This window comes from Plectrocnemia conspersa, unplaced genomic scaffold (genome assembly GCF_051122295.1).
Source record: "Plectrocnemia conspersa isolate PC_06_02 unplaced genomic scaffold, ASM5112229v1 ptg000013l, whole genome shotgun sequence".
Classification (NCBI taxonomy): Eukaryota; Metazoa; Arthropoda; class Insecta; order Trichoptera; family Polycentropodidae; genus Plectrocnemia; species Plectrocnemia conspersa.
In genome coordinates this window covers 17,730,944-17,750,072 of record NW_028277177.1, presented here as the reverse complement: position 1 = coordinate 17,750,072, position 19,129 = coordinate 17,730,944, and the positions used below count along the sequence as shown (strand labels likewise).

Genomic DNA, 19,129 nt, shown 5'->3' with positions numbered 1-19,129 from the left:
TCAGCGCACTTAGCGTGCTAAAGAAAATTATGAAAAGAAGTCGGAGTCGTAAAAAATGAACCGAAAAATATCACTAAAAATAACAGTTTTTTTTTAACTTTCAAGATGTCGTATTGGATTGCTATAGAAAAACTGTAATAATTCGTCCTTACTAATGTAAAAATATAATTATGATATTAGTTGCGAAAATGGCTACACGAATGTACGATAAGTGCATATTACGCAGTAGTTCGGAACTGGTCGCTGGTCGCTGGTCGTCGATCGCGTCGTTACGGCCTCAGCTTTTTTTCGGATTCGATAATCAATCTCGCACGGGTGAGAGTTGCCATCGCAGAAAAGTAAAAAATAATTGAAAAAGCTGCGAAGAATAGAAGTGTCGGTGCGGCAACACCGCAGTCCGGCGACCGGGCAGCTGGCAGTCGGTCGGTCTAGCGACGGTGGGCGTCCGCGTTTCGCTCTCGTCCCGTTCGGCGGCGCTCCTTTCGACTCGGAATGACGGTGGGCGGCATGGAGGAGGGAGGCGTCCCGCCGCCGCCGGCGCCCCCGCACCCGCGCTGGGCCCCCAACTTGACGGACGCGCTCCGGAAGTCGGCCTTCCTGCCATATCGCCCTCTGCACTGCACCGTCCTCACCAACCTGCAGCGAGGTATATTCTTCCTTTGTTGCAGATCTTCGCGCGTACCCCGACTGCCCCGATCCGACCGCTTCGCGCCCGCTTTCGCACCCCGCCCGTGCATCCCTTTGTTTCCTTTGTTTCGACCCCTCGACCGTCTCACTGCTAACACACTGACACGCATTCGACAAATGTCATCATATCAAACGTCAAAATAATCCTCAAGTATTGCGCCCTATATTCGCTATATTTTACGCCTTTTTTATTGCATTTTACACAACTGCGTCGTTGTTCAAAAGGCGTGTCTTTGTTTCATCCCCTTTTATGTCGTCTTTGTTTCGGCCCCTATATCTCGTTTGGACTCTCGATCTTCTAATTTACGCATTAAACGACGGATCATCAATACCATATTACATATTGAGAACAAAGAAACTGTAACATATTGCTCAAAATTTACCTATCAAACACCACTAATATTATTTAAATGATCATAAATTTTCTTCGTTTATAATTTAATAACACCTGTTATGCTTTTTCAACTTTGGTGAAAACTCGTTTTTAAAAACATTTTCGCCACTATAAGTTCCGTCTTTGTTGCTACCATTTTATGCCCTTTATCTTAATTTGACTTTTAATCTTTATATTAATGCTTAAAATGGCCCATTTTCAAAGACATGTTTCCTATCGAGAACAAAGAAACATTAACATATTGCACAAAATTTACGATTCAAACGCCACTAAAAAGATTACAATCATCAGCTAATCATATATGTATTATGTTCTTTGCTAGTTATTCACTCAAATCTTATGTTTTTTAAACAAAGGATCTAATATTTCAGCCTTTAACCCTTCGATCTTTCACTCTACTGGTACCTCAAGTACCCCAGATAATTATATATTTAAATAAGTAACTGAAAAAATGAAAAACATTATATTTATATATTTATTTTTCTTAATGGAAATATTTTTTAAATAAAACAATATAATGCCAATAAATTAAAGAGTACGAAATAAATTATCATAACTGAAAATATGTTATAAATATAAAAAGAGAGCTTCTGAATTAATAAACAGAAATCCACAAAAACCGAATAATGAAATATATAAAATAAATTAAGGAAATTTAATAATTAAAACATACTAACTCAAAAAAGTAGTAAAATAAAGGAAGACAATAAAACTTTTAAAATCACTGTTTTTTTCTATAATTTACTATAAATGCAATACATTAATTAACTCACTCCCAGGTGTATACTAACAAATTAACAAATGTCTATAAACTATCTCACTACTCTCAAAAGGTTAAAAATTGTCATTTATTTATTATCTCTACAGCTCGCTACCTTTTGTGCAATAAACACAAATTTGCTGTATATGAGTTGTGTGGCATTTGCGTATTGCCTTTGTTGCTCATATAGGGGCGCCGCCATTTTATGCCCTACCGTTTCGACTCCATCTTCAAACTTATACCTAAAGTGACGTATTTTTAACAAATACATTATTCCCATAAAGAACAAAGAAACATTAGCGTATTGCAAAAAAATACGATTCAAACGACATTAAGATGATTATAATCATCAATTGATCATATATTGTGATTTTATCGCGAATCCTTTGCTAATTATTTACTGAAATTTTATGTTCTTGAAACAAAGGATCTTATATTGGAGCTCTAAAAACTACCCATTATTTTAAACTTCAACATACATAGGTCTATATTTTTATTATTAGTATCTACAGCTCGCTACAACTCACAAGACACCTATTGTCTATATTCCGAACTTTGGTCAGCTATTGCGCAATTAATGAGCTTATTAGCTGATGGATAAATTCAATTTATAACTTTACATTGGAAAATACGTGTCGTCTTTGTTGCTCATATAGGGGCGCCACCATTTTATGACCTACATATAATATATTGATTTTCGATCTTAAAATCTACACTTAAAACGTTGTATTTTAAACTATATATTCCACATCGAGAACAAAAAAAAGTAACATATTGCACAACATTCTCTAATCAATGGCTCGTATATTATGATTTAATAGCGAATCTTATGTTTAACACTAGGTTTACGCCACCCGTCATATTGACGAGTTTCTGATTAATATTCCGATTTGCTTTGTATCAGACAGTATTTTCTCTGGGTTTTTTTACTCCTTTTTATATTTGAATTATACAAATATATTAAACCTAGTGTTAATACTAAATTTAATAAAATCTAAAAATGCTAAGCATTATCTCACAGTTAATAAATACATATGAGTTCAATTTTTATTATCAGCTTACTACAATTAATAAAGACACCGATTACTTATATTCTGAACTTTGGTGAAAGCTAACCTTTTGGGCATTAACCCTTTGAACGAAATCGCCGTACATGTACAGTGGTCGATCTTTCACCGTTTTCAACAATATTTTTTTATTTGATTTAATGTAAATGATTTATATAGAAAATAATATCACTAAATCAAAGAGTGCAAAATAAATGAACATGATGTAAAAAATAAATACACGAAAAATATATAAAATAAATTAACGAAATTTAATAGTAGAAAAGTGTTGAAAAAAGTATTATAACATTTAATACAAATAATATACTCCCGGGTGTATACTAACAAACTAACAAATGTGTATAAATTAACTCATTACTCAAAGGGCTAAACGTAGATTCATGAAGCACCTCGCTTAGTTTACTTAGTCACTCATTTAACTTCAAATCCTGAAATCTTCAAGAAGCATATTAACTGATTCATCACAAATTCGACATTCAACATTCTATAATAAATAACATTTATTTTGTAATCGGTCATTATTGCACTGATATGAGTTGTGTGGGACTGATGTGTTGTCTTTGTTCCTCATAAAAGAGCGCTGTTACTTAATCTTCAAATCAGTACCAAAAACTACCACGTAGAGAACAAATAAACGGTAGTATATTGCACAAATTTTACGATTTAAATTCTGCTTTCATGACTACATTCATAAATCGATTATATCTTGTGAACTTAACACAAATCCTTTGTTTCTTATTTATGAAATGTTATATTCTAAAAAAATGTAATTTACATCGAAATACAAAGCATTATACTGCTCTTCTATGGGTCGCATGTCACCCACGTTTTGCTTTGTTATTTCATATAGAGGCATTGCCATTTTATGCCTATATCTCGTAGTCACTTTCAATCTTCAAATCTACGCCTAAAAAGATAGATTTTCAACAATATATTCCATATCGAGAACAAAGAAACGAAAACATATTACACATAATTAGCAAATAAAATACCACCTTAGTGCTGAATCTCTACCTAGTGATAGATTACATAACTAGTCGTTGGTTTATTGCGATTTTTATGTGAATTTTTGGAGAAAGAAAATAATTACGCAATTTCTTTTCATCGACAATATGTAAGGCTTCTAAAAAGGAATGAAAAAAAAACATTTATGTTGCCTTAATATTTTAATTGAAATAATTAACATAAGAGAGGTCAAGTTATTTTCGAAATAATGGGGAGCAAGGGTAAAAAACAAATTAATTTTTTCTTTTCAATATCCCTTAACCCTAACACATTTTCAATATTTTTCTATAAGTTTATTTATATTGTCGAAAATAATGTTTTCCTTTGATAAGCTGAAATTACAGGTTTGACGTCAGTAAATGTTTTCCATAGAAGCTAATTTTTAACGATTTTTCAATAAATTACAGTGTGACAGAACCGGGGGTGAATAGTTGTGAAGAGCAGCGCCCCTTAGTCTTTGTTCCTCGCACAATAGTGCCCCCTGTTATCTCATTTTGACTCTCAACTTTTATTTTACACTTAAAACGACGTATTTTCAATAACATATTTCATATTGAGAACAAAGAAATTGTAACATAGTGCACAAAATTTACGACTCAAACACCACTTTCGTCCTGTATCCTCACCTTCATTGCTAAACAACATGACTAAAATTCTCAATTGTCCGTATATAGTGATTTTAATGCAAATCCTTTGTTTATCATTTAATTAAATATTTCATTATCAGATGACAAAGGATCTAATGCATGAGAAACAAATTATGCCAATTCTTTTTATCAGACACCCTTTCCATTGATAAGTTCCGGCCATTTTCTTATTAATGGCCAGTTTAATGTGACATGTTGTTGACAATAATGTCCGGGATTGCTTGTTTGGTCTCGTTCCAGCAACACATAATGTACGATACCCTTTATACACAAAGCATTATTAACTTCTGAGTTCCCGTCACCATTCAGTGCAAGAAAGGATTATGTTTTTGTCTTGTCTCACCACCCTCAAAGAAATACGTGTACTTAATATGTCCAGTGATATATCATGTGACACCCACACATAAAATTTTTGCATGGGTCCATTTCGCAAACTTAATTTAATGTCTGTGCCACATCTACATTTGTAGTAAAGTACTTTAAAATTATTTTTTTAAATATAATTTTGTTTGATTTTAAAATACTAATCTTTAAACCATTTGAACATGGATGGCATTTATAGATGCCATCAAGAAAATCGCCAATATGCATTTGGCACCTAAAGGTGCCGTGAACCTTAGAGCCTTGTAATATAGTTGTTTTATATAGTTCAAGGCTGAAAATCACTTTAATTTATTGAACTATATAGTAGAGACATTAAAATTACACATATGAGATCGATTCTAGTTCTAATACATCCTGAATCGAAGCTGAGATATCTTTTAAATTTTTCAAAAAATAATTTCAGAAATCTAATTTTATGCAATGTACGGTAATAGACGTTGACCCATTTCAATTTAACCAATCTAGTTTAAATATATCCAGATTAAAATTGCACGTAAACTCTAACCAGTAAACGAAGGTCACTGCTAAAAAGTGTAACTTTCAAATGAAAAATTTCCTTGCAATTGTGTTGAAAGTTTTAGTTTTCGTACTTGGAAACCTATTTTTGAACTAATGGTATATAAATCTCAACCCGCGTCAATGCCATTCTATTGCTGCCAACTGCAAAGTTGTTGCATTAATGCGGTTTCATTGTAACACTATTGAATGCTTATGAACCACTTTCAAGTTGACGAGCCCAACTCGACATTTCCCCCCAATGAATGCACTTGTATTGCAAATAAGCGTATTAAACCTTGACAATGGGTTTGCCCGTTACTTACGAAAGGTCAACTCAGTCGTTTGCAGTAAAAATCTCCTTCGATAGGACATGACTATGTGTTCATCAAAACATTGTAACGAGACAATTTGAAATGTTTACGAGCCACTCTCGCGTCGCGCTCGAATGTTTGCTTTCATAAGATACGTTCAGAGTGCAAACAAGCGTTTTAAACCTTGAAAGAAGAAATGCCTCCGAAAGATCGATTCGATTTTTGATCCCAAGAGCCGAAAATAGGTTGATTAAATTAAATACGTGTGTGCAATCACAACTCTCCATAGGCCAAACCAATTCAAAGCGTGGAAGTGTTTAAACTGCGTCGCTTCGCTCCCCATTATCTCCATTCGATCAATTTACAGTTAGACCACTCTGCTACTGGACGACTCAATTTGTTCCATTATCTCCTCATTGTGCACCATCATTGTCCCTTTCCATCATTCTTATCATACTGCGCATTTACATTTTTGCATCTGCTAAAGAGCGCGTGATAAATTTTATTATACAACTTAATCGTAAAAGGGTTTTAAAATAAAAATCAGTACAAGTTGACGTGCAGAATTACCTAGTTTAACAAGTGCGCACGTACAAACGCTAAGCTGAATGATTATGTTATCGTTGGAGCTCGTTTGGTTAACATCTCATGTATTCAGTTATATCAGTGTTGACATTGAGTCTATATTTGGCAAACGATCTACTGTAAACACTGACACCATCAACTCGTGTCAGTATGAGAAGATATCAAAGAATTTGATCATTGCCGCACAATTTAATTTTAAAAGTTAGTCATTAAAATTTGTAAGTGAGTTTAGTAGCAAAATTTGTTGAAAATGTTGGTCCTCTAAGATGATTTTAGAAACAATGAGATACGTCTTTATGCAGTAGTATATTTATTTAGATATTAGCACATTATTCTTCTAAAATTCAACAGAACTCAACCAGTAATATACAATAGTTAGATATGATATTATTCAAGTCATGTCATAGTGCCACTGAGAATATAACACTAGCGATAATTGTATAGTTATATTGATTTTTGCATTTGAACAATTTTACTGACTACATTTAGAAAATAAAAAAATCAAACATTTTTATTTCATTATCACGATCAGGGTTTCGAACCGGAACTGAACTAAAAACCTGAAAAATCGTTATTTTTGTCAAACCGGAGCCGAACCAGAAAAAAAATATCGATTTATTTCAAGCACGCAGCCACAAAAAATGCAAGTTGTGCAACATTTGAAAAATATTTGGAACAAATTATAACTTTTAAAGAAATCAATATCCATCACAAATGAATAAGCACTTATAGTGATACAACCGATGAAAAGGTAAACGATTTTTTAGGAAGTAAAGAAATGGCATTAGAGACACATAGATTTACTATTATTTACAGATATGGACATTTAATTCATATTGAATAACTTTAACCATGTACTATATTATATATTAGGCTGAATAAAAACATATTTTAGAATTTTGCGAGGAAAATAAAAATACATATCCTCATTTATATAAAATTGCAATGGTAGTTTTAGGAGCTTCAGCAACACAAGTTAGTGTTGAAAGGCTTAAAAGTACATTTTGCAAGAATCGAAATAATTTATAAGAAAATACATTGGAAGATATATCAATAATTAGAGGAAACTTTAATCTTTTTTGATTATAAATAAATTTAACTTAAGAATCCTGTTTACTTCAACCGTAAATATAGGAATTTGCTTTGTTTACATATGTTTCGTTGAATGAATTATATTGTTATCATATATTATATACTTATAGTTCTAATTATTATGCCTTTAATTAATTATTTCAATTATCAATTAATACAGTTTGCTTATAAACAATAAAAGAAATAAAATATTTTAAAATATGGAAGAAAATTAATTTTTAATACAAATAAAAACATTAAAAAATAATCACTCGAAGCTGAACTGAAAACTGTAAAACCCGATATTTATTCTAGAACCGAACCGATACACATTTTTTTAATTGAACTGGAACGAAAAAAATAACAGTTTGATGTCTTGGTCATGTTTGTAAAAGTATAGAAAATAAAATGATTCAAAATTATTGACTTTTGTATACGAGAATGAGTCAAATGAAAACCTATAATTGCAATAGAATTCAAAATACATTTTATTGTCCTGTAAATTGGCAATGTAGAGTATGAATATTGGCAGTACAAATTATTCATGTAATGTAAAGGCTGTAGATAATAATGGCTACCGCATTTGCAAGACGCGTCAAAGTTATTCGTTTTTTGAGTAGTGAATTGACGAATGAAAGTTCAATATGGTGATGTATGTCTGACACGAGTTGTGCAGCAAACATTTTTAGTTCCACCTTGAATTTCACTCCCAGTGATTTTTAGTGCTTTTCAACACTACATTTTTTATTCTATAAATTACGATATAAATAATTTATAAAGTTTTCATTTTACTCGCTCTTGTCGACTCACATACATAACTAACTACGTTAACATAGTCAATTTTTAACATTATTTTAAAAGAATATGTAAGATATATTTTGGCATTTATAATTCATTTTGTATCTATACTTCAATAATAATCATATAAATTTACATAGGTAATACTCAAGCCAAAACCCCTGAGTTGCAAGAACCTGATACGAGTTTTCATAATCGAGCAGGGCGAGGCGAAATCACGAAAGACGAGATACTCTTGGAAAAGAATATCGATGTACTGGATGAAAATGGATTGACCGGTCTGCATTGGGCGGCTGCATACGGACAAGTATCTGCTACAACAAACTTGCTTGTGTAATTAATTCTAACATTTAGTAAAACTAGTTTAAATTATGTTTGTAAATTATTAATCTATCGAGTTTATTTTATAGAAGCGGCGCATCCGTTAACAGTATCGGATTAGAGGGTGAAACTGCTCTTTTGCTGGCGGCTGCTGGTGGCCATCACGATGTCCTTAGAATCCTACTGAAAGAAGGAGCAGACGTTAACCACCAAGATAACGTAATATATACCGACATAACAATTTAATTATTTCACTTCAGAAATAATTTCATTTTTCTTCGGGGCTTTCAGGGTGGTAACACTGCCCTGATGTATGCTGCCGGAGGAGACTATCCTTTTGCATGCTATGAATTGCTCTTGAAAGGAGCCGATCTGACGCTCACCAATGAGTGCGATCAGGATGCTTACGGAATCGCTACAACCAACGGTAGCAAAATGGGTAAACCTTATTCATATATATGGAATATAAATATGTTAAATTACTTAATTTTAAATTATGTGTTTATCTTTGTCAGCTCAACTAGTCATTGAAAACTTTTTGGTGGCGAGTCTTTTGAAGATGTAAGAAGATATGTGTTGATTTATATATCTATGATGTAACGTCGTATAAATGTGGTAATTAAATGTACATCTATCTAATTTAATTATTTTATGGATTTACTATTACATGATTCATGAAACCGTTTGGCACATTTATTTCACAGACGTTTTGTTTGAGTATTATGTATTTATAAAATATGTTGAATTAGGTGTAAGTATTTTGTTTTATAAAATTACGAAGATGCCACCTCGCAACTTATCCCATTCTATTCTATAATATATATATATATATATTATTAATAAAAAAGAAGTATTTTGATATGGCAACTAAGTATAATAATGGATAGTATCCCAACTCTTCACTTATAAATTATTTTTAAAACACGAGGAGACGAATTTCACGAACGTAAGATTTTATAAGGCAATTGTGATTTATAAGTATATATTTTAATGAAGAATAATAAAAACTATTACTATAACACTGACGTAAAGAGCACCGAGGAGTTATTACGAATTTTTTTAATTAATAATATATTAGGTTATAATATAAAACGAAGGAATATTCAAAAGCATTAGTCATATTGTTTTATTTTAATTTCTTCGCTTTGTGAATTTGCAAAAATCAGTCACTTTTTAATTAGTATCGTAAAATGTAGGTTTACGGTTGGCGAAATTTACTTTCGACGATCGAGTGGATTTTAATAGTCAGCCCATAAATATGTGGATCGACAGTTTGTGATAATTTTTTGCTCGTCGAGAAATACCACCGATCGCTTGAGTTGATTTTGCCAGGCGTAATCTGTCAATAGCGTTTTGTATACTTTTAACCGCCTTTCAGCAGTTTTGTCTAGTGGAATATGTTTTTATTAACTATGTAAGATTGTTATAATTTTTTCTTATAAAGAGTTACTCGATAATTGTAATGTTATATTTTAATTAATCATAAGTGCTATTCTTTAATCGCAGATTAGATCCTAGCATTTATGTGTAAAAAAGTTTTTAATTTACTCACGTGATATGTATAGAGTGCCAAAATAACAAGAGACCAATTAGATTGCGTTTTAACTCGATTGAACAAAACTGCTGAAATGTTATATGTACAGAATTTAATTTTAAATCGAGCTCCTCTCGAACAACTCAGACTCGAACGGAATTGGATCCATCGGTGACTTACCAGCGATCGAAGTTTAAGTTGACAGACGATTATAAAAGACGACGATGAGATATTTGTTATTGTTAGTTTAAGAGAATTAAGGAAAACAGAGCTTTTAAGGCATTTAGCCAACTTAAAATATATTTGTCCTATTAATGCCAAATATAGAAAATATTTTATTACTATTATATCGTTATATTGTTTTCCTCTTACTGTTTACGAGTGGTGCAGCTATTGAGTTGAATATTATTTAGTTTAGTTGGTGTGTGAGAGGCTACAAATGATTATTTGAATGATGCGAATGGTAGACAAAAGTAGTGAAAATTTTAATCTTTTTAAAGAGGAATTGAGATTTTTATCGATTTTAACACTTGTGTTGCTGCTGCGCTGATAAATTCTACAGTATGCCAAAAAATATAAATAAAAACGCATCAATACTGTTTAATCAACAAGATTAATTTGTCTTATCCGAATTAACTAACATGTGCATTACAGCTCTGTGAAATTTATCAACGCAGTATTTATATAATACATTTATTGTATAGCACCATATGAGTTAATTTTAACTTGTGTTACAAAAAAGTATGTATACATAAGTATATATGTATTTATATAAATATATAAACATGTTCTAGTTGAATATACTAAAGAAATTGGATACAATCCTTAACAAATCAGTTAACTAGTCTTTTTTATCTTAAAATATGTCTGTAATGAAATTACATTTTTTTTTAAATAGAAGAGTGGCGTTTTTGATTCATTGATCAAAGATAGTCATCATGAAGTGGCACATTTTTTCGACCCTTTTCATGAATCCCATATTTAGTCATTGCGATGACAGTTGCGTTCTAAATTTTCATACAACGATGTTAACATAATTTTAAATTGTAATTTTTTGTTGGCATTTTAAAATTGATTATTATATATTTAATAAAATCCAACGACGATAATTAATAATTTATAAAAAATATTATACTATGAAATATTGATGTTCATTGGTGTGTATTCTCAAGAATTATATATAAAATAGATGTTTATGTTAGACGTATTGCTTGTTCGTATATTTGATCCAAGGATCAGTCAATTTATTATTATTATGCATGTATTAATTCATTATTTCATTGAAATCCTTAATTTAATAATATTTTAATATGTATGTATATCAAATATTATTGTATTGTTGTGTGAATACTAAATTTTACTTTATATCACAGTTTATGATTATTGAATGTTGATATTTTATGTCGACAACTTCCGTGTGTTGATGTTGTGAAAATTTTATTAAAAATAATACTTTTTTTATGCGAATAGATTTAAAAAAAGAATTTTACAAAATACATTCCACTATTGACTTAGAACTACACTGCATTTACAGAACTTTACATTAATAATAACACAACGCAGGGAAACTGATGCTGTTTTTTTATTCTATTCGCATAAAAAAGATTTATATAAGTAACACTAACTGTTTTATAGGTACATACTTTTTTTAATAAAATAATTGGGATTTGATAATGTTTTAATAAATATTAACAACATTGATGTTATGTGTCACAAGAGTAATTAATATATTTAAAAATGGATGTATCTTACGTAACATTGTCAATGTAACATATGCAACATTTGGATGTACCACAGATTTTCAGATGTAATAAACTGAATAAAGTGTTAAAATGTTTTCATTTCCTTATACAAACTATATATTAAATATTAAATAAAAAGCACTTGTCTTGCTTGATTCAACAGCCAAACTATAAAATGCAAATAAGAGTAGTAAAAACATAACCGGCTATTGGCAATAGAATGTTTGCTGCAACTATTATTTTCAATCAAAGCTATGGACGAATTTTCATAGACAATACACCCTACAAATGAAAAGTAACTAGACCACTGATAAAAGTGAGGAAATTATGAACAAAAGTATTAGTCTGTGAGTAATATTTGAAAGATCTGGATTCGAATCCCATATGGAGCACTTTATTATTTTTATTCTTTAAGAGATCGTGATTAGTGATAATTGTATAATTCTGATCGATCTTCACAGATTAGCTTTTCCTAATCTCGAATGTGGTTTTATAGTCCAGTTGAAGTAAATGATGAGAGCTTTTATTCAGTAGGGTGTACCAAACAAACTAATTTCCTTGGTGAAACTCACAATGAGAAATGCCAAGTGAGAGTACAAAACGATCTATCAAAATCTTTGCGAACACTCAACAGCCTACGACAGGGTGACGCTCTAGCGTGCAATCTGTTCAACATTGCCATAGAAAAAGTAATCCGAGATGCCAAACTGGATATAACCGGTAGTGTGTATAATAATTCGATACAACTCTTCGCCTGCGCTGATGACATACATAAAGTGGCTAGATCAAAACAGGCACGAATAGAAGACTTTAACGCCATTGAATTATCAGCCAGGAAATGGGGTTGAAGATCAATGAAACAAAATACATGTCGGTTACGCCTAGTTTGAGGAGTCAGTATCCTGAAAATCTCGAAATGAACGAGTACACCTTTGAATGTGTCAGTGACTTCATATACCTCGGAACCCTGTTAACAGCTACAAATGATGTCAGCAAGGAGATCAAGAGACAAGTAGTGTCAGCAAATAAATACTATTTCAGCCTAATAAAACAAATCAAATCGGGAGCTCTACAACCTCTTCCAAGAAGAGAGTGTCCCCACCTTCATCAGAGTTAGAAGACTCCAGGAAGGAAGTTGGAAGAAAAATATTATTGTAACCGGTGAATTGATATGAAGTTTAAAAATGGGATAGCGAACCTAAGAGGCGAATCTAACCTAACCGGCGAACTGTTGATAATGCTCGATTTATATAAAGTTAAAAATATATGGAACAGTGTACCTAGCCAATCAATGACCAGTATATACGAAGTTTAGTCGTTTAACAGCGAACTTAATCTATGTAGGATCGCCGTTTGTGTTTACCTCTACGTTGTTAATCTTTCAACAACCCGACTTCGCGGCTTCCACCCTCTTGAATTCACATAAAATATAAATATATGCATGTTTTTGTTGCTTTACAACAGTGAACATCACGCTATCCACTTTTTATCCAAAACGCACATACGCTTTACTCACACAATCGTATTGTAGGAGTTGACAACCAGTTACTGTGATATTACATATTTTATATATTTTATTTTGTGCGAATTAGAACGAAATATTTATTTTTATAGCTGGATGTGACACAGACGAAAATCCTAGAAATGAGCATTGCCGCTTAAACAAGAACAAGCAAGACAACGAATATTCTTACGCGCATATATCGCTTCTTTCTCGCATACATCAGGTGCTACCTGCATTTTATTTATCTCCCCCAAAAAGATCCCGAGTAAGCGGAGCGCGACTCAGCCCGTTTAATCCCCACTTTCTCCATTTAGTCCATTTTTCGTCTCCAACATAGACAATGATGCCGAGAGACCACCAATACTAATCGTGACCAGGAAAACGATGGCATTAGTTGATCGTGACGACTCAGGCTGAGAACGGAGATGGAGTACTTTGTTAGCGCACAGCCGACTATGCGATGCTAAAAGCACGTCGAAGCAATTGGTTGCTAGTGGGCCGACAGGTAAGGCCCTATGCTCGACCACAAGGAGCATGTGGGAACATCGGTCATTCTTTGGTACGTCAGAAGAAGCTTGAAGCATATAAAATAACCGGCATTGGTCGTTTATTTTTTACACTTACAGCTTCTTTTGACGTACTAAAGGACCCGGTGTTCCCACTCGCTCCTTATGGTCAAGCATAGTCCCTTACCCATCGGTCCGCTAGCAAGTAATTGCTTCGACGTGCTTTTAGCATCGCATAGTCGGTTGTGCGCTAACAAAGTACTCCATCTCCGTTCTCAGCCTGAGTCGTCACGATCAACTAACGCCACCGTTTTCCTGGTCACGATTAGTATTGGTGGTCTCTCGGCATCATTGTCTATGTTGGAGACGAAAAATGGACTAAAGGGAGAAAGTGGGGATTAAACGGGCTGAGTCGCGCTCCGCTTACTCGGGATCTTTTTGGGGGAGATAAATAAAATGCGGGTAGCACCTTATGAGGTGCATCTTCGATGAAACATTAAAATAACTATATTCTATGGTCTATTCATATTTTCATAGTCGAAAAATGTATGTGTACTTTATCATCATTACTTGCTTGTTAGGTCTATAATAACAGGATGTGACGCGACGACCGATTCTGGTTGCTGAAAATTTTCTCTTGGATGCCGTATACTTTCATGCGGCTGCTGACGTTCATTGATAATATTTTCCTAGTTTTTCCGATAGCTAAGAGCGGTCGAAGGTCGCATTGCGATTTGCCATAAGGAGGGCTGTAAACTTCGATTCAATTCGAATCGATATAGACGATAAGGTAGCTAATAATTGTTGTAGCGAATCATTATATTATATTTTATGCCTACAAAAGCGAGAAATAATATACAATTTTTTAGGTCGTAGAAATATAATCATTGCTTGGGATTTTAGCCCGCTGTCAGCAACCAATGATACTCGACACTTGGTAGATTATGCGTCATATTTAATGCAAGTGAATCGATATTCGACCGAGTGTACGCAAATATGATAGGAAACACAGACAGACACGTGTCCGTTGTTATTCAGGACGCATACCATCTAGCATTATATTTATCCGTTAATTTAAATATAATTTAATTATTTAGATAATACAACTAATTGTTTAAATATGACTTTAAAATTAAAAAAAACAATTACAATAACTTTAAAAAAACCCAATTTGGATCATTACCACTCGTCGTTCAGCTCATTAAATTACTTACGTCGTTGGTCGCACCTAAGCGCATAGCCGCCTCTCGTTCTTATTATTTAAATCTATAATATATCATGTTTACATATGTTTGTATTATATTTTGATAATTTATAGATTAAATAAAATATAAGTTACGATTAAAATACTTAGAACACAAGTTTTGAGAAATCATAAAATATTTTTCTAATCGGTGCGAGTTTAACACTATTTTCTTTCATCTTGAGCAATGGTGTCATCAAATCGCAATACTCTTAGAAACATATATAATCGACTGTATCGAATTGTAATTCTAAAACATTCTGGAGCCGTGCCATCAATTGCCCAAAGATCTACATTTACATGATAATATATTGTAACTCCTGCTATATGTAATAATCTAAATAAGGCATTTATTTAATCTAAAGATATTTTCAATACATCCCGCTTGCGATCGTCTTTACTCTTCGTGTGAGCTAAGCGACTGTTTCTTGTGGGTGACGTTTTCTCTGAATATTTAATCTAGAAAATGATATAACTGCCAGCATTTAATATGTGTATTCTCGTTTTGAAAAAAAAATAAACCACGTGTGTTGGTAACTATATTACTCGTGGATAGTGGATGAGCTGTTCATATGTATTACTTGTCTTTTCCATAGAATATAGGTTCACTTTTAGCATTCTGCTGAAGTCTCAGTATCGCTGAAATAGTAGAAAACACATTACAAAATCAGAAAAGTCGTAAACGCTTATTATTTCATGATCATATTTTTCCACTAGGCAAATTACGGTTCGCCATTTTTATCCTAGGATCAAGAAAATTATACAAAAAAAAAGTTTAATTGCAAAGAGAGTAAATAATAATAATATTAAAATACTTGAAAAAAATATGCAGCTCAGTTTAAAAGTCCCTCTCGATCCTTGATGCAACATAGCTAATACGCAAAATCAAATGCTTATAAAAATAAAAAACGTTAGTTTTATCACGTGCTTGAGTATATAATATTGAAAATAAAACCAGAATTATAGGAAAGTAGACGGACCCTAAAAGTTATATCTTTCACACAAAAAAAAATGGTTATGAAAAAATATATTGTGTTAAGGATAAAGCAAAGACATTGAGCTGTACATAGTGCTTTTTTGAAATTATCAAATTGTCGAAACCAGCAAATATGAAAAAAATGGATGTGATCAAACCCAACCTAGTGGAAAAAGACAAAGAAAATTGGACATCATTGAAAGATTTTTAGTACTGAGAGATAGGTATCACTAAGTCGATCTTCAAACGAAAAAAAATAATAAAAGACGTCCAACTTAAAATGGTTAAAAAAGTTTACCTTTTAAATTTAGAATCTAGACCGTCTAAAAAATTCTATTTGCGAATGATACCGCCAGAATGTGCTCTTACAAAAGTCCTAATCGAGCTGTCTAAAATAAAAATAAACTTCATTTAAGGTGTTTTGATAAAATTAGCTTGTCATAACAAATCTAAATAAAAGTATTGCAGTAAGGTTTACAAAAATTAGAAGAAAAAAACACATGTCACTCATAGACTTTGATTGTAGTTTAGATTGGTAAGCCTTAGATTTTAAATTGACTTGTAAAATCCACAGAGAAAAAACTGTTTGAGAAATTATAGCACTTAGTTAACAACTATATGCGTTATTAAACAGAAAAAGGAAATTAAATATAAAAATAAGCTGCTCCTATATAAATAAATTACCCGATTGGTTATCTTATATGTATCTCCCGTTTGAGATTATAAAAAAAATAACTTACCCAACATTACCCTTCGTTTTGGATAGTTATAATGCTAATTAGTTTATCCGCAACTCAAATATACATCGGAACCTAAAAAAGTATTTAAAATTAAAAAAAGCACTGCTAAATGATTAATTATCATCTAAAACTTTTCATTGATATTTTTTGCAGTAGTATAGATTTAAAGTCTTCTTAGAGTCGTCTTGGTCTGTACACGACGTAGCTCCGCTTGGCTCGGTTCAGCTGTCTAAAATCGGTAGCGATATAATAGAAAAGAATATTAAAATAGCGAAGTAGTAGAAAAGTATATTATATAATATATATATAACTTACTCTACGATTTTTCCTAACGTAAATTATACTCTTTAATAAATCATAAAACAAATTGTATATTTATGCTTGTACGCATCTGGTTGTGATTTTTTGTAGTATCTGAAAATAAAAATGTATTAGTTGATGTTCTGACAAATGTGGTATATTGTATAATACTCACCGAATAATTTTTAATACATGTATTTTAGTGGTGTTTAATTTTTACGCAGTCACTGTTATTGTCATACTTTACGATTTATATATAACACGGATAAATACGACATTAACAGTGACCAAACAAAAATATGTTTTTTCAGACGCACTCGGTAGTCTAGTAGGAGCGGTGATTTCGTGTATTACATATATTGAGATAATTTTACTATACTTACCCTTTGATCTGGTTGAAGAAAAATATGCTCGATAATTAATGGTATTACAACTCATATGTTGTCATTTATACACAAATGAGATGTACATACCATTAACTATAGAGAGCATTAGATGTCGTAGAGCGTCTTATATGAGTAATCTGAAAAGAAAACCTGTTAGTAATATTACTCAAATATATAGTATTTGCGATAATAACTCACCGAATATTTGTTCATTGCAACTAAATACTTACTCTTTTGTAGAATACATGGTGATTAATATTTATACAGTCAGTGTTATTGTATACTTTGCGTTTTTATAAGACCCGCATAAGTACGACAATAACAATGACCGAATAAAAATATTTTTGAGCGACGTTAGTCTGTTTTACTTATACACAAATCACTTTTCAATTTCAGTTGACGAAAATAATGCTCATTAATAAGTAGTACTACAACTCATATGTTACCATTTATACACAAATGAGATGTTGTACCACTTACTTACTGAGCATTGTTACAAATATGTCGTAGAGCTTTACCTCCGAAGAATCCGAAAAGCTATATCTGTAATACTTCATGCAAATATATTATATAGAATAAAAAAACCTCACCTGAAGTTCACCAATCGCATTTTTTGTATACTCACTCTTTTGTAAAATAAATGATGGTTAATCTTTATACAGTCACTGTTATTACATACTTGGCGTTTTTATAAGACCCGCTTAAGTACGACATTAACAGTGACCAAATAAAAATATGTTTGAGTGACGACTACCTACTGTCTTATATTCATATAATATTACTTAAGTCACATTTAAATTTCAGTTGATGAAAAATATGCTCGTTAATTAATGGTATAACAACTCATATGTTGCCATTTATACACAAATGAGATGCACATACCATTAACTATACAAAACATTGTTACGAGGATGTCGTAGAGCGCCTTCTGTGACGAATCTGAAAAGAAAACTTGTTAGTAATATTACTCAAAAAATATATAATTTGCAATAATAACTTATCGAATAATTATTAATCGCAACTAAATACTTATTCTTTCGTAAAGTAAATGGGGGCTATTTTTATATAGTCACTGTTATTGTATACTTTGTGTTTTTATGAGATCCCCAATAAGTACGACAATAACAGTGACCATATAAAAATAATTTGAGCTACAATTGCTTGTTTTACAACGGAATAAACACAATCGATATCTACAAGAAAGCAGTGAAGCAACAGTCAGAAATCAAAGGTATGACATTAACAGTGACCAAATAAAAATATTTTTTCAGTTACGCCTAGTAGTGAAATATTAGTGAGGATCTATATTACTTTATATTACTTACTTTTTCATTTATGCGCATTAATAAATTAAAATAGAACTCGCATATTGAAATTATTACAGATATATTATGCTTGTGCGCAACTAATTGTAAATTTTAACGCGTGAGATTCAGTTCTGAAGTATCTGAAAATTAAAATATATTAGTTAATATGCTGATAAGTGTAGTATATTGCATAATACTTACCGAATATTTTCTAATTGCATTTAAATACGTAGTTTTGTAGTGGTGTTTAATCTTGACGCAGTCACTGTTATTGTCATACTTTATTATTTATATATAACACGGATAAATACGACATTAACAGTGACCAAACAAAAATATGTTTTTTCAGACGCACTCGGTAGT

The 19,129-nt window shown here is 31.9% G+C and overlaps 1 protein-coding gene and 1 long non-coding RNA gene across 2 annotated transcripts; one reads left to right on the top strand and one right to left on the bottom strand.

Moving 5' to 3' along the window:
* Positions 1-229: 229 nt before the first annotated feature.
* Positions 230-9,212, top strand: LOC148227454 (uncharacterized). Its single transcript, XM_088201508.1, has 5 exons — positions 230-646; positions 8,348-8,540; positions 8,618-8,747; positions 8,820-8,967; positions 9,044-9,212. The coding sequence occupies exons 1-5, from the start codon at positions 493-495 to the stop codon at positions 9,091-9,093; spliced, it is 675 nt and encodes a 224-aa protein (XP_088057634.1). The 5' UTR covers positions 230-492; the 3' UTR covers positions 9,094-9,212.
* A 6,175-nt stretch (positions 9,213-15,387) lies between these two features.
* LOC148227453 (uncharacterized) lies at positions 15,388-17,276 on the bottom strand. The gene is made up of 4 exons (XR_015812018.1): positions 17,249-17,276; positions 17,089-17,187; positions 16,774-17,002; positions 15,388-15,696 (listed from the first exon to the last, which is right to left on the bottom strand). It is a non-coding gene; the product is annotated as an uncharacterized LOC148227453 (long non-coding RNA).
* Between the last annotated feature and the right edge of the window lie 1,853 nt (positions 17,277-19,129).